This window comes from Rhincodon typus, chromosome 31, assembly GCF_021869965.1.
Source record: "Rhincodon typus isolate 14 chromosome 31, sRhiTyp1.1, whole genome shotgun sequence".
Lineage (NCBI taxonomy): Eukaryota > Metazoa > Chordata > Chondrichthyes > Orectolobiformes > Rhincodontidae > Rhincodon > Rhincodon typus.
In genome coordinates, this window is record NC_063362.1 from 176418 (window position 1) to 190434 (window position 14017).

At 39.6% G+C, this 14017-nt stretch overlaps 1 protein-coding gene across 1 annotated transcript in view; it reads left to right on the forward strand.

Annotated features, from left to right (window-relative positions):
- Window positions 1-638: 638 nt before the first annotated feature.
- Window positions 639-14017, forward strand: part of vwa5b1 (von Willebrand factor A domain containing 5B1) — a 207043-nt gene continuing 193664 nt past the window's right edge. Inside the window, exons 1-3 of the mRNA XM_048614851.1 lie at window positions 639-701; window positions 1058-1293; window positions 12311-12472. Coding sequence (XP_048470808.1) covers window positions 1155-1293; window positions 12311-12472 — 301 coding nt within the window. The 5' untranslated portion in view covers window positions 639-701; window positions 1058-1154. The remainder of the gene's footprint in view (window positions 702-1057; window positions 1294-12310; window positions 12473-14017) is intronic.

Here is a 14017-nt window from a genome sequence, read left to right on the forward strand (position 1 = left end):
GAACGAGTTATCAGGATCGCATATAAACATTAAACTCAGAATCAAATGTCAGTAACAATTTAACACAGCACTGTCATTTTTGGTTACGCTTTCCACTCATTTGCCACACCTCCGCCTCACACCCTGACTCCCCTAATTTCTTCCTTTGAGCTCTTGTCTCCTACTCTGTATATTTCTGTTAAAATACTATCAACTAAATCAAATATTATGATAGCTGGGCCATGTTCAGGATCTTCATTCTGAACAGCCCAGTGAATGTACCTGGACCCCACAGATTACAACAGCAGCTGCCATCACCTTCTAAAGGACAATTAGGGATATGTGGTCATTGTAATGAGGCCAGCCAGGTGGACCTCATAGGATATGCATTCCTTGATTGGTGCAGTTGACTTGGTCCAATCAGGGAACCCTGGCTGACAGATATAAACAGGAGTGTCAGAAGTTCTGCTCACTCTGAGAGCTGGTTCAGAGGAAGTTGAACTAGTGTCAAGTACTATGCACATGTATATAAAGGGTGACTTGGTCATGAGATACTGGCCTTTGTGGAGTTATTTCAGGATGGGCAATGAATTCACCAGACATGCCCAAATCCCATGCATGAATAAATATAAATATCACAAATCCAGAATATTTTGTTAGACATATAAAATTGTTTCACTAAAATCACATGCAATGCAACTTCAGCAATACTTTGGAGGAAGGTAATGTGTAAAATGTACCTTTGTTAGTTTTGAAATGCTGGCAATTCAGTTTCAGAATGAGTTTCCGTGTTCATACCTATCTAAAAGAAAGTAGTGATGTGAAACAAAATTCACATGTTCAATAGTATTTTAAGGTTTTGTACAAATTTTGAGAGTTGATTACATCTAAAAATTGCAGTAGTAGCATACATTGTGATTGTACATTGGAGGTTGCTTTGTGTTTGATTCTCAATTAATTTTCTATGAAGAAATAAATGATTGTCTCGGCTGATTGTCTAATCGTCTGTGTGAGTGGTATAATGTTTATTCAGATGATGACAATATTTTCTTTCATAGGTTTTCTTTTTCTCTATCAGGTTATAGCAAGTTAAGCAATTTTGAACATTGCTGTATATATATGTGTGTGTCTATTTGTGTGTATATGTGCGCACAAAAGACAAATGCTCCAACAAAATGCCAGGGCTTATCAACCGACACAACAATCTCAATCTGCCATTAAAAGCATCTGAAGTCACATCTTGTATGATAGGCTACAGCCTGGGAATGTCAGCATCTTTGGTTTATACCAACATGGACGATCATCCTGTCGAAGGTACGTGGTTATTAATTGTAAAATATAATAAACAACATTGATACAGAATTAGACTTGTTAATACTTACAATTTACTTGACACTAAAATGTACTAAAATTTTACTAGAATTGAGTAACATCAGCAGTAAATGTTATTGCCCCCCAGTAGTAGACACGTAAAACATACCTTTGTGAAGTTTTTGATGGAAGGACTGAATTTTTGAGGCCACTGCTTTTCAAGCTTCATCAAATCTTGATTCTCTACCTTTCCAGTTTCTGATGCCTAAGGCTCTATCTTCCCCCATCTACCTGCATCCTGCTACTATCCTTTTTAAAAAGCTCCCAATAATGGTGAAAATAACAACTGCTATAGTAACAAGCTGGTGCTGTGTTAACCTGTACTCTGCTCACTGACGCTTCAAAGGTTTAAACTCAGAGGCCTAAAGGCTTGACTTGCCACAGAAATGAAGCTCTGTCAATTGGAACCAATTGGTTGCTTTACCAATAGAGTATTTTTCTCAATTGTTTGGTGGGAAGAGAAAGACAAAGCAATGGAGAAAGGTGGAGGACAGCAGCCGATAGTGGTATAGTTCAATGTCCCTGTTCCTGTGCGGGATTACAGGTCATATATTCACCAACACTAAAACAGTAATGTGAAGATGGACTTTTTACCATTTGCAGCAAATTTTAACAAAAAAGTACAAGGAGGAGCAGAACATACAACAATATAATTGCAGGTTTAGAAGATTATCATGTATCATGCTGGCAAGGAAAATGAAGACATTTAGATAGAAAAAATGTGCAGGCATTAGTGTGCAGAAAAAGTTCATGAAAATAGTTTGAGGGATGAGTAACTTCAGGTGAGAAGGTAGATTGGAGAAACTAGGACCATTTTCTTCGGAGAAAATAAGACTGCAAGTAGATTTGTTTGAAGTATTGAATATATTGAGGGGTCTGGCTTGGGTTAACAGGGAGAAACTGTTTCCACTTAGTTCTAAATGTACCTTGCCTAAAAGTGACATCATCTGTAAGGACTCCAGGTGCTAAATAAACACTGCTGTTTCCCTGCAACCACAGGAGGTGCAATACCTGCTCCTACACTTCCCCTCTCAACTCTGTCCAAGGTCCTAAACAATCCTTCCAAATTCATCAGAGATTCACCTGTACTTCATCTGACCTCATCTACTGTATTCATTGCTCCCAAAATGGCATCCTGTATACTGGGGAGACCAAACACAGACTCGGGGACTGGTTTGCAGAGCATCTGTGCTGTGCATGCAACAACCTACCCAGCCTTCTGGTTGCCATCCATTTTAACACCCCCTAAACTCCCCTAGGTAACATGTCCGTCCTTGGCCTCCTCCACTATCAGACTGAAGCCAAACGTAAACTGGAGGAACAACACCTGATATTTTGCCTTGGGAGTTTACAGCCCAACGGCCTGAATATTGACTTCACCAGCTTTAAAGTCTGTCCACCCCAATCTGTCCATCTTCCTACTCACCTATCCACTCCACCCTTCCCACTGACCAACCACAATAACCCCCTATCTGCATCCACCTATTTCCATCCCACCTACCTTCCCCCCAGCCCCATCCCCTTCCCTCTATTTATTTCTGTGCTCCCATCCCTCTCTCCAGTTCTGATGAAGGGTTTCAGCCCAAAACATTGACTTCCCTGCTCTTGGAATGCTGTCTGACCTGCAGTGCTTCTCCATCTCCACATTAATTGACTCTAGCATTCCAGCATCTGCAGTCCTTACTGCCTCCAACTTCTGTATCTGTGTCTAACTGGTGTGTGCCAGCTATACACACAGAAACCACTTGCTCTGCTACCCTATCTGTTCTATAATATACTATATTTTGCTGTCTTAAATAAATGAAGCCATGGAGTTCAGAAATCTTAGATAAGTGATTATCAGACTACTATTAAGAACCCAACAGATTTAAAGCAATTATCAAAATACGGAAAAGGCACTACCTGAACTTATGGTAGAATTAGGTTTCATCAAGGCATTCAAAAGGAAATGAGCCTGTTATCAGGTAAGGAAGAATACACAGGGTTATAGGGTGAAAATGGGAACATGGTATTAAATGAATTGGTATTTGGAAAACCAGTACAGACATGATGGAAGGAATGGCCTCTTTCTGTACTGTAATAGTTTTGTGTTTCTGGAATGGATTTGTCATTAACTTAGGAATAGAGCAGAATTTGGACCAGAATTCCATGAGAAAACAAATGAGATTTCTTTGGTTTAAAAGGAAATAACACTGTTGGATTAATCTGGCGAAGTTAGGGTTTAAGGAATAGAGAGGTTCATGGTTTTTATACTTAATTTTAATTCTGTTAGAAATAAAAAGAGAGCACAAGACAGATTCATCTTCAGTAAAATGCAACGATTCAAAGAATGGGTTTAGGTTAAAATGACATTATGAAGCAGCTGGGTTTATTCAACAACACATAACCTTTGCTTAACAGATTTCAACAGAAACTAATCAGTTCTACTAAAGATGACAGGTTAATATTGCTAGGGTGCATCTCTGGTGCATGCTAGATTACTGTCCAGGTGACAGTCGTCTCCATAAATCTTAGAATGGAATTAAAGAATTTAAGTTTTTTTGATCTCACCTGCTAAGAAACATTGATGATTTGAACAAGAGCAGAGTGAGCTGATATTGGTGTCTCAAAGACGAAACATTATTTCTTTGTGCTGTTAAATAAACATTCAGCTTTATTTTGGTTTGGCTGTTTATCTACTTTTTAAAAACTTAATGTTTAAGGCACCAACCTTGATTTGGAATTCTCCAGTTTTTGTGTTTCCTTTATGGAAGTATTTGTCCAAATTGAAGGAGAAGGCTGCAGCAGAGTAGCATTCACTTCAGAATAGTTTACACTGTAAAGCTGGGAACTACATTTTAAAATTGAAACACAGGAAATTACTGAGGCTCCCATAAAGCTGAAGTTAAAACAGAAAATGTTAGAAATACACAGCAGGACAGGCATTACCTGTGGGGAGAGACCAGACTTAATGGACATAATTTAATTCTGGGTCTTGCTGGGAGTGGGTTGGGGAGGGGACAGGTATGCAGGAAGTTTAATAATCTTTGTATGGAAAATGTACCTGTCAAAAGGTTTATAACCCAGTCACTGCATTAATCTGACTTCCATGATTAGCAGTCCATTAACCCGAGTGAGTGTGATATAGATTCACGTGACACTGCAGCATTTAAAATAATATTCCAAGCTGGCAATTTGAAGGGGTTTGGATCTATGAGTCAAGGAGAAAGAAGAGTTAGAATAAAATCTGTTGACAAAGGCTGTGGCTTGTTTCAGCAACTCCTTTCTGGTACTGTTGCTGAGGATTGTGAAGAGGCAGGATACGATGCTCTTCCCTACCCATTAAGTTATCAATATTAGTGATTATTGTCTGGTTATATCCAGGATTAGGGTTACTGAGGACTCCAGGAGGTCTGTTTATTGATATTATTATCTTTATCGAACATTGTGTTCAAACGATATACAGGAAAGAGTTCAAATGAGACTTCTACATAAAACCATCTCCCAACAGTTTTGATAGTCATGTGATCTTACCTCACTGATGTAGATGATCTTATTTCCATTTAAAATTAACCCTTTACACAACACCCATGGAAGGAAGTACTCTACAGCAGAGGAGGAGAGCAGCTGAGGCAAGATGCTAAATCCCAGCTTCAGTGCAGAGCGCTTTAATGAGCTAAACAGGGTAGTAAAGGTGAGTACAGTGGTGCATTCACCTACATACTGCTCTATGCATCACTTGATTCCGGCTATTGCCTTCTCAAGTCAATTCCATCAACAACAGCAACTTGTATAAAGAACATCTCTCTTCACACACAGTTACGTTGCAGGCAGTCCTGTCCACTTTGTCAGTGATCCTCCTGCTTCCTCTTCTTTCTGTACTCACTTTGTTGTTAAGCAATGTCATGCCTTTCCATCATGGTCACCCTCCCTAAATGCACTTCATCGACTAGGTGAACACACTTCATTATTGACTGTGAAAGAGAAACTATTGACTTTGAAAATGGAAATTGGATTTAGTAACTCATTTTATGATCCAAACTTTACGTCAGTTGATCAACAAACATCAGAAAATTCCCTGTAACTCAGGAGTTGAACTCAACTTTCAAATGAAAATCAATTTGTAACGAATTCTCAATTCTTGGTCAACACTCCACCCTGTTCCCATCTATCAGCTGTGGATCAATGGACTCTGATTCAGAAAGTTACGCTTTCAAGCCCCTCTTCGGAAAATTGAACACCTAGGGTGTTAGTAATCAGGGAATCAAAAGAGAAACTGTGTAACTATCAATAGGCCTGGTGATACCTGTGGAGTGAGAAACATTTCAGGTTGATGACCCTTATCTTTGTAACAGCTAACTGTTTCAACCATGTATGTATTTATACTTGCCTTAAATCATTCTGAATAAATCAGTTATTATATGGTAGACTTCCACATGTCTCTAGCAAAGATATCGCAGCAAGCAATGAAGTGGAATTGTGGATATCCCCAACCGAACATATATGGGTTGAATAAGTTTTGTGTGAACCAGGAGAGGAATTTTGAATCTTCTTTAAAATAGTTTTTGTAATTCAGCTTTTGTGAAGGCTGGCAGACTAAGATAGCTACATCAACAGATAGTGTTGGGAGACTGTGAGTGAACGGTGATGACTTTTGGTTCATTTGCAGAGTGGCTGAAGGGCTGTTTTGCTGTTGATGCTATCCTTGTGTTCCATGATAATCCAGTTGTTAATCAGGCAGCGGGAGAAGGAAACAGACAATATTTATGACTGAAGCAGGCTGAGAAGAATTTGAAACACTCAAAAGACACCGTGCTATCAGAGTAACATAAAAGAAAAATAACTGCAGATGCTAGAGATCTAAAATAAAAACAGAAATTGCAGGTGAAACCCAAAAGATTCGGCAGCTTCCGGGGAGAATCACTGGACGCAAAATGTTACTTCACTTTTTCCACTCTGTTTTTGTTTCATTGCCATTAGACATTTTGTATAAGCTTGAGCAGTGTTATGGCCTCAATCCATCAGACGTTGCAGAAATCTTTTGGAATTAGTTGACCGCTCAGGATATTGGAGATTTTATCATGGCTTTGAATTCCATTGCAATTTTGGAGAATGCCAGGAAAGAGCATATGAGACAGATTTGTGTGCAGCTTAAAATATGAAGATATTTGAAATAAGTCGATGGCATTATTAAAGTTACCTTTTGGCATAGCTTGCCAAACAGCATTGTCCATGGACCTGGCAAAATGTGGATTGTAAAAAGTCAGAGTAAACAACCTCTAGCCATCTGCAGAAGTAAATAAGTTGCTGCTGAGTAAGCTGAAGGCCCCAGCAAAGGCAGTTAAAGCTTTTTTAACTTTCTTTTGCCAACATTGGCTACAAATTGTCCATTGTGAGTGCTGATTGCTACAACAAGAAAAAGGATCATTCACCAAGTCAAAAGAAGATAAACAGGATAAAATGTATACATGCATGGAGAAAATGCTAGTGGAAGGAAAGGCTGTCAGTGCATATGCAGCAGTAAATGATGGGATAAGGGCAGTTCTGGTCACCTCCAAGGAGCAATAAGCAAAATTATCCATTATCAAAGTAAAGGGTCAAAAACCAGCTTCAATCGGAAGGAACTGGTTAAAAACATTAAAGTTAAACTGGAAAAAGCTTTCTTGAATTGAGGCAAAACTCACAACATGAGACAATGTGATTAACAAGTACCTTCAGATGTTTAGTGAAAAGTGCAACATGATTTAGGGATATTAAGCATACCTGTAGGTTCAGAGGAATGCCAGACCTCAGCCAATCACCTCTGCCCTTAGGGGAAAAAACTAAAACATGAGTCAAAAAGACTGGAATGGGAAAACATTGCCTCAAAAGTTGAACAGAGTATTTGGGTTACTCCCTTAGTGGTAATACCAAAGGCAGTACAAGAATATGTAGGATTTCAAAGTAATTCTAGAGTTTAGAAGGATGAGAGGTGACCTTAATGATACACAAGGTTCTTTGGGATCCTGACAGGGTAGATGCCGATACATTGTTCCCCCTTGTGAGAGAATCTAGGTCTAGAGGGCATAATCTCAGAATAAGGGGTCAGACATTTAAAACAGATGAGGATGAATTTCTTCACTGAGTCTAGTGTATCTGTGGAATTCTTTATTTCAGAAAGCTGTTGAGACTGGATAACCAAATATATTCAGGGCTGAAATAGATGGATTTTTAATCAATAAGGGACTCTGGTTGTAAGGAAAAGGCAGGAAAGTGGAGTTCAGGATTATCAGATCACCCATGATCTTATTGAATTACAGGGCAGAATCTATGGGCTGTATGACCTCTTCTGCTCCTGTGTCTCAGGGTCGTAAAATCAGGTTCTAGAATATAACTTAACCAATAATTTGCCAAAAGTGGAGGATTTGTTCACACTGTTATCAGGAGACTAGATTTTTTAAAAAAACTCAATCTGACAAAAGTCTTTCTGCAACTGGAATTAGATTTTGAGTCAAAGTTATAAATAACTTCATCATTAACACACTTGGGTTATTTTCATAGACTTTGGTGCTTCTTCAGACCCAGGAACTTTTTAAGGATTAATGAACAAAATTTTGCGAGAAATTCAGGGTGTAGTGTGTTATTTGGATGACATACTTATTTCAACTTTAAATAGGCAGAGCCATGATGACAAGCTGAGAAGGTGCTCCAACATCTGGAAAACCATAGAGTTTAGGTGAAGCCACACAAAGTCACACTTCCTTAGAGTAAGTTTCAAGCAATAAGAAATGGTTTGGATAAGGGCATAGAAGACACAGTGAAACAATATTATGGCAAGCTGTAGAAATGGCTAGCTGATGTGCTACACAGTGATTTGGCAAAATTTGATGAACAGCAACTTTTTGCTGTGATCAATAACTGTATGAAATAATTGAAGGTTTTCCAATTAATTAAACAATAACTAGTAAAGCTTTGGTGATTCTTGCATTGTTTGGTTATGGGTTCAGTTTGTTGAGAAGAGTTTTAAAGTTTCACAGAATGAATGGAGTAAACACTCAGGTTCCTTCATATCAGCTTGCTTCAAATGGAGCAGCAGAACACAGTACAAATTGTTAAGCATGCTCTTGTTAAACAAATATTAGATACAAATTGGAACAAACATCAGATGTCTTTGATTCACAAACTGGCAATTTTTTTGTTTATTTATCATAACACATCTCACACTACAAATGGCAAAATGCCAGCTGAACTGTTTGGAGACAGCCAAGAACAGAGTGTTCATTGCTGAAGCCATATTTAACATTGTCAGTGGAAGAGAAACAAACCAGGCAGAAAGAAGTCATCATAGAAATGGACTGAGAGAAAGAAATCTGAGGTTGAACCAGAAAGTTAAGGTGGAAGATGATAATCATAAGTGATTTATACAAATGACTTCAAAGGGATGGAAGGTATTTTCCAACGGTACAAAGAAAAGACAGAAAGTAATGTGTGAAGAGGATTGCAGGAGGCTATAAAAATTTACATAAGTTAAATGAGTAGACAACAATCTGGCAAATGGAGGGAAGATATGAAAATGTCTGTTTTGGTAGAAGGAATAAAAAAGAAAACTATTATCTAAATGTTAAAAGATTGCAGAGCTCTGAAATGTGAGAGATCTGGGTGTGCTTGTGCATGAATTACAAGAGTTTCACATGCAGGTACAGTCACCTTAATTAAGGAGACATAGAACATAGAACAGTACAGCACAGTACAGGCCCTTTGGCCCATGATGTTGTACCAACCTATTATCCTACTAAGATGAAGCTACCCTGCATACCGGACATTATACTATCATCCATGTGCCTATCCAAGAGTGTCTTGAAAGTCTCTAAAGTATCTGACTCCACTACCACTGCCAGCTGCCCATTCCACACGCCCACCACTCTCTGTGTAAAGAACCTACCTCTGACATCTCCCCTACACCTTCCTCCAATCACCTTAAAATAATGCCCTTTCGTAGTAGTCATTTCCGCCCTGGGAAAAAGTCTCTGGGTATCCACTCTACCTGTGCATCTCATCATCTTGTAAACTTCTATCAAGTCACCTCTCATCCTTCTTCACTCCAATGAAAAAAGCTCTAGCTCCCTCAACCTTTCCTCCTAAGACTTACCCTCCAGTCCAGGCAGCATGCTGGTAAATCTCCTCTGTACCGTTTCTAAAGCTTCCACATCTTTCCTATAAGGAAGGATGTAAATACAATGGAGGTAGTTCAGGGAAGGTTTGCTAAACTAATACGTAGGATAGATGGGTTGTCTTGTGAGGAAATGCTGGACAGGCTAGGCCTGCATCCGTAAGATCATAAACCTAAGACCATACAAAATAGGAACAGGGCTCTTCAACCCTTTGTGGCTGCTCTGCAAGTCAATAGGATCATAGTTGATCCAGCATTCCTCATATCCACTTTCTTGCCTTTTTGCCCAGTAATCCTTGATTCCTTGACTGATCAACAATCTATCTCTCAGCCTTAAGTATACACAAGGACTCTGCCTCCACAGCTCTGTGGCAAGGAGCTCCAAAGATTCACAATCCCCTGAAAGAAGAACTTTAAGGTGATGAGCAAGTGGCTTAGAATAGATTTGAGAATTTCTTTTGACTCGAAAGGTGTTAAATATATGGAATGTACTGTCTGACAGGGGATGGAGGCAGATACTCTCACAACATTTAAGAAGCATATGGATGAACACTTAAAATGCCAGGGCACATTAGTCTATGGACTAATTGCAAATGGGTCAGTTTATGTTTGTTGGTCCCATAGATATGTTGGGCCATGGGATCTGTTTCTATGCTGTGTAACTCTATGAATCCATGACTGTAAGAAATTCCTCCTCATCTCAATCTTAAATTGGTACCCCTTTATTCTGAGACTATGCCCTCTGGCCCTAGATTCTCCCATGATGAGAAATATCCTCTCATCATTTACCCTGTCAAGCCCCTTAAAATCCTCTGTTTCATTGAGCTCACCTCTCATTTTTCTAAAGTCCAGTGAGTAAAGTCTTAACCTGTTTAGCCTTTGCTTATAAGACAATCCCTCCATACCAGGGATCGTCCCCATGAATCTTCACTGAAATGCCTCCAATAAAATAATATTTTTCTTTAAATAAGGGGACAAAAACTGCTCACAGTACTCCAGATGTGGTCTCACCAACACCTTGAACAGCTGCAGTAAGACTTCCCTACTTTTACACTGCAACCCCTTTGAAGTAATGGACAATATTCCATTAGCCTTCCTGATTACCTGCTGTCCATGTGTGCTGGTTTTCTGTGTTTTGTGCACAAATCTCCCAAAGTCCCTTTGTGATTGTAGCTTTCTGCAGTTTTTCTCCAGTTAAATAATATTCTGTTCTTAATATTCCATTGAAGTTTAGAAAATATAAAAATCCTGAGGTGTCTTGACAGGATGGACGTGAAGAGGATATTTTCTCTTCTAGGAGAGTCTAGAACTAGGGAGTCACTGTTTAGATGGTCACCCACTAAAACAGATGAGGCAATTGTTCTTTTCTCTATCGGAGGCTCATGAGGAACTTTCTTCTTGAAAACACAGTGGAAGTGGGGTGGCATGGTGGCTCAGTGGTCAGCACTGCTGCCTCACAGCGCAAGGGACCCGTGTTCAATTCCAGGCTTGGGTGACTATCTGTGTGGAGTTTGCACATTCTCCCCATGTCTGCATGGGTTTCCTCTGGGTGCTCCGGTTTCCTCCCACAGTCTAAAGATGAGCGTGTTAGGTGGATTGGCCATGCTCAGTTGCCCGTAGTGTTCAGGGATGTTTAGGTTAGGCGGATTAGCCATGGGAAAAGCAGGGTTACGGGGACAGGACAGGGGGGGCAAGTTGGTGTGGGATGCTCTTTGGAGAGTCACTGTGGACTTGTTAGGCCAAGTGGTCTGTTTCCACACTGTTGGGATTCAGTGATTCTAGAGACCTTGAATATTTTAAAGACAGATTGGTTTTAACCAAGAGTGTGAAAGATTATTGGGGAAGGCAGGATCCAATTTAAGGTTACAATTAGCTCAGCTATTATCTTATTGAATGACAGGACAGGCTTGAAGGGGCCGAATGGCCTACCTTTGCCCCTAATTTCTACGTTTATATGTATACGTAAGTGGTTTAAGTGGCTACTAGGAAGAGTCATGAAAATAAATGGTTCTTGTCTATAATTAATCAAGCTATTTGATAGAGGAAAGGTTAGATTTGTTCATGTTGATCATGTTTTTCCTTCAGAAGTCCATGAAGTAGGGAGCTGGGAAGTTTTAAATGAGTCTAATGAATTGTCTCCATTTCTATAATATTGTCCTTTTCAATTCTTCTGCCGAAGTTGACAAGGTCACATTTTCCCATTTGACTCCATCTTCTAAATCTTTGCCCTCTCGCTCCACCTTATTCCTGTTTCTTTGCGGTCTTTTGCATGATTTGCATATCCTGATTTTTGTATCATCAGCAACTTTGATCATAATACACTGGTCACTTCATCAAAGGTACTTTATATATTTTTTCTTGGATATCTTGGGTTTTGAAGGAATGTGGAAAAATTTATTTATTTCCAGTTTTCTGGAGTGGTTTCTTCAAAAATGGTCATTATGAGTTCCCTGTGGATATTGGAGCTTGCTTTCAACAAGGCTTCCAGTAAATCACAAGAGTAGTGATCACTTTGATTTGTTTTATACCTCACCAGGGCTGTTCGGAACAGTGAGCAGTTTGTTTTCTCTGATCCTCAGCTGGGGGGATAAGTCGCCTACGCCGCTCATCTCCCCATTTCTGAAAGGAAATCCCTCCTGTTTAGGTCAAGTTGAAACCTATTTGTTTTTCTGAAAGATTTATTGAACGAATATCTTAATATTGTATTTCATGAACGAGCTGTGTCGATAAGTTTGCGCAGACACTGACCCACTGTGGGAATGGGGATCACTGACCCTCTGAGGGGATGGGGAGAATTGATCACTTTATTTAAAGCATTCTGTTTTCTTCCAGCTTTGTTTATTTATCCCTTGGATGAATTCACTACTGTGGTTGGATTTGAAGCAATGATTTCTGGACGCATTATAACAGTGCAAATAAAGGACAAAGCTAAAATAGATAATTGTAATTTTGATTCTTGTAATATCACAACAAGCTCCGCCCAGAAAGGCCAAGGTAAAAACTCTTAAAAGTATTCCTTTTGTTTGATATTGATTGAATCATCATTTCTTTCTTTTAACTCTCAGTTCCACATTCCATTTATTGAGGAGATCAATACATTTACTAATCTCGCTGAGGCCTGAATGCTTAAGTATCCAGTCGGTATATATTGTAGGGCATGCAATTGAGAAATGCTGTAAGATTGCTTTTCTCTCCTTTCTTGTCATCTCCTGGAGGTGCCAATATAACTTGGCATGTATAAGAGATTTATCTGAATAGAAGAGATAACACAGTGTGGAGCTGGAGGAACACCCCAGGCCAGGCAGCATCAGAGGAGCAGGAAAGCTGACATTTCGGGTTGGGGCCCTTCTTCGGAAATGGGAAGGGAGCTCAGAAATAGAGAGGATGGTTGGGGCTGGGGAAGGTAGTGAAATGGTGATAGGTGAGTACAGGTAGGGATTGGTGGGGATTGGTCAGTGGAGTGGGAGAGGAAGATAGGTGGGAGAGAAGATGGACAGGTTAGGTCAGCATTATTAAGTCCCATCCAGTTCTCCTTTGATAATACTTTCACCCTTGGCTGTGCAATCATTGGAAAACTGGTGGCTAATTTGCTTTGTCCTGAACCAATATTAGTACCTCTGATGTCATCACAGCAAAGGAGAGTCCATTCAGTTCAGGCAAGAAATGCAGCCTGGGATTTTCCTGCTACATGTAAACAAAGTTCCAACTTAACTCCAATAGTTGAGTATTTTGGACTGCAGACATTCTCAAACTGGCCATTGTTTTATTGCCTGTAAATTTTCATCCTGATCTATCATTTTTTTTGTTAGTTGTGTTAATACCTTGCCTCATGGCCCTTGAGTAAAATTGGTTTCTGTGGTTTAATTGAATTCATGTTCATAACAACAGCCTCAGATGCAACTTTAATCTTGCCAGCTTGATGGAAACTACGCAGCTGGGATTTATCTCCCAAGATGCTGCTGTCTATTCCTCAGACTCTGACTTTTAAATTGCTGTTTTCAGCAGGTAAGAAGGAAGTCTGCCAGAGAGAGCAGCAAGGTACATCTTTAAAATGCTGAACAAGTTTCAATAACATCTCTAGGGCCTGACAACTATTTTAACCAGAAAGTTGAGGCCCAATATTTCTGGATTTCACATTAATGTTCTGAGAATCTTTGCCTGTCTCAGACCATTCCCCAAATCCCCCATAACAGCTGCTGGCCCAAGTTGATGTCAACAGCTTCGTTAGCGATCATTGATGTAACTGAGGACTAAATAGAATAGTTACATGTTGCTCTGGAAACAGTGCATCCAATGGGTTAGAGATTGATAACCTTTGTTAAGGTCAAGTTGAAAGGAACTTATTTTGTACCCATTTTGTCCATCTGGATTCCAGAAATTCAACAAAATAAAAGTTAAATAATGATTCTATACTTAAATTACATTTCTGTTGGGGGCAATGGTGATGAGGAGTTAACAGGGGAAGCAGGGATGTTAGGGTGCTTAGTTTAGAGTTGGGAGAGTGGTTGGCGGACCGCATGGGAGCATGGGGAAGAGCAA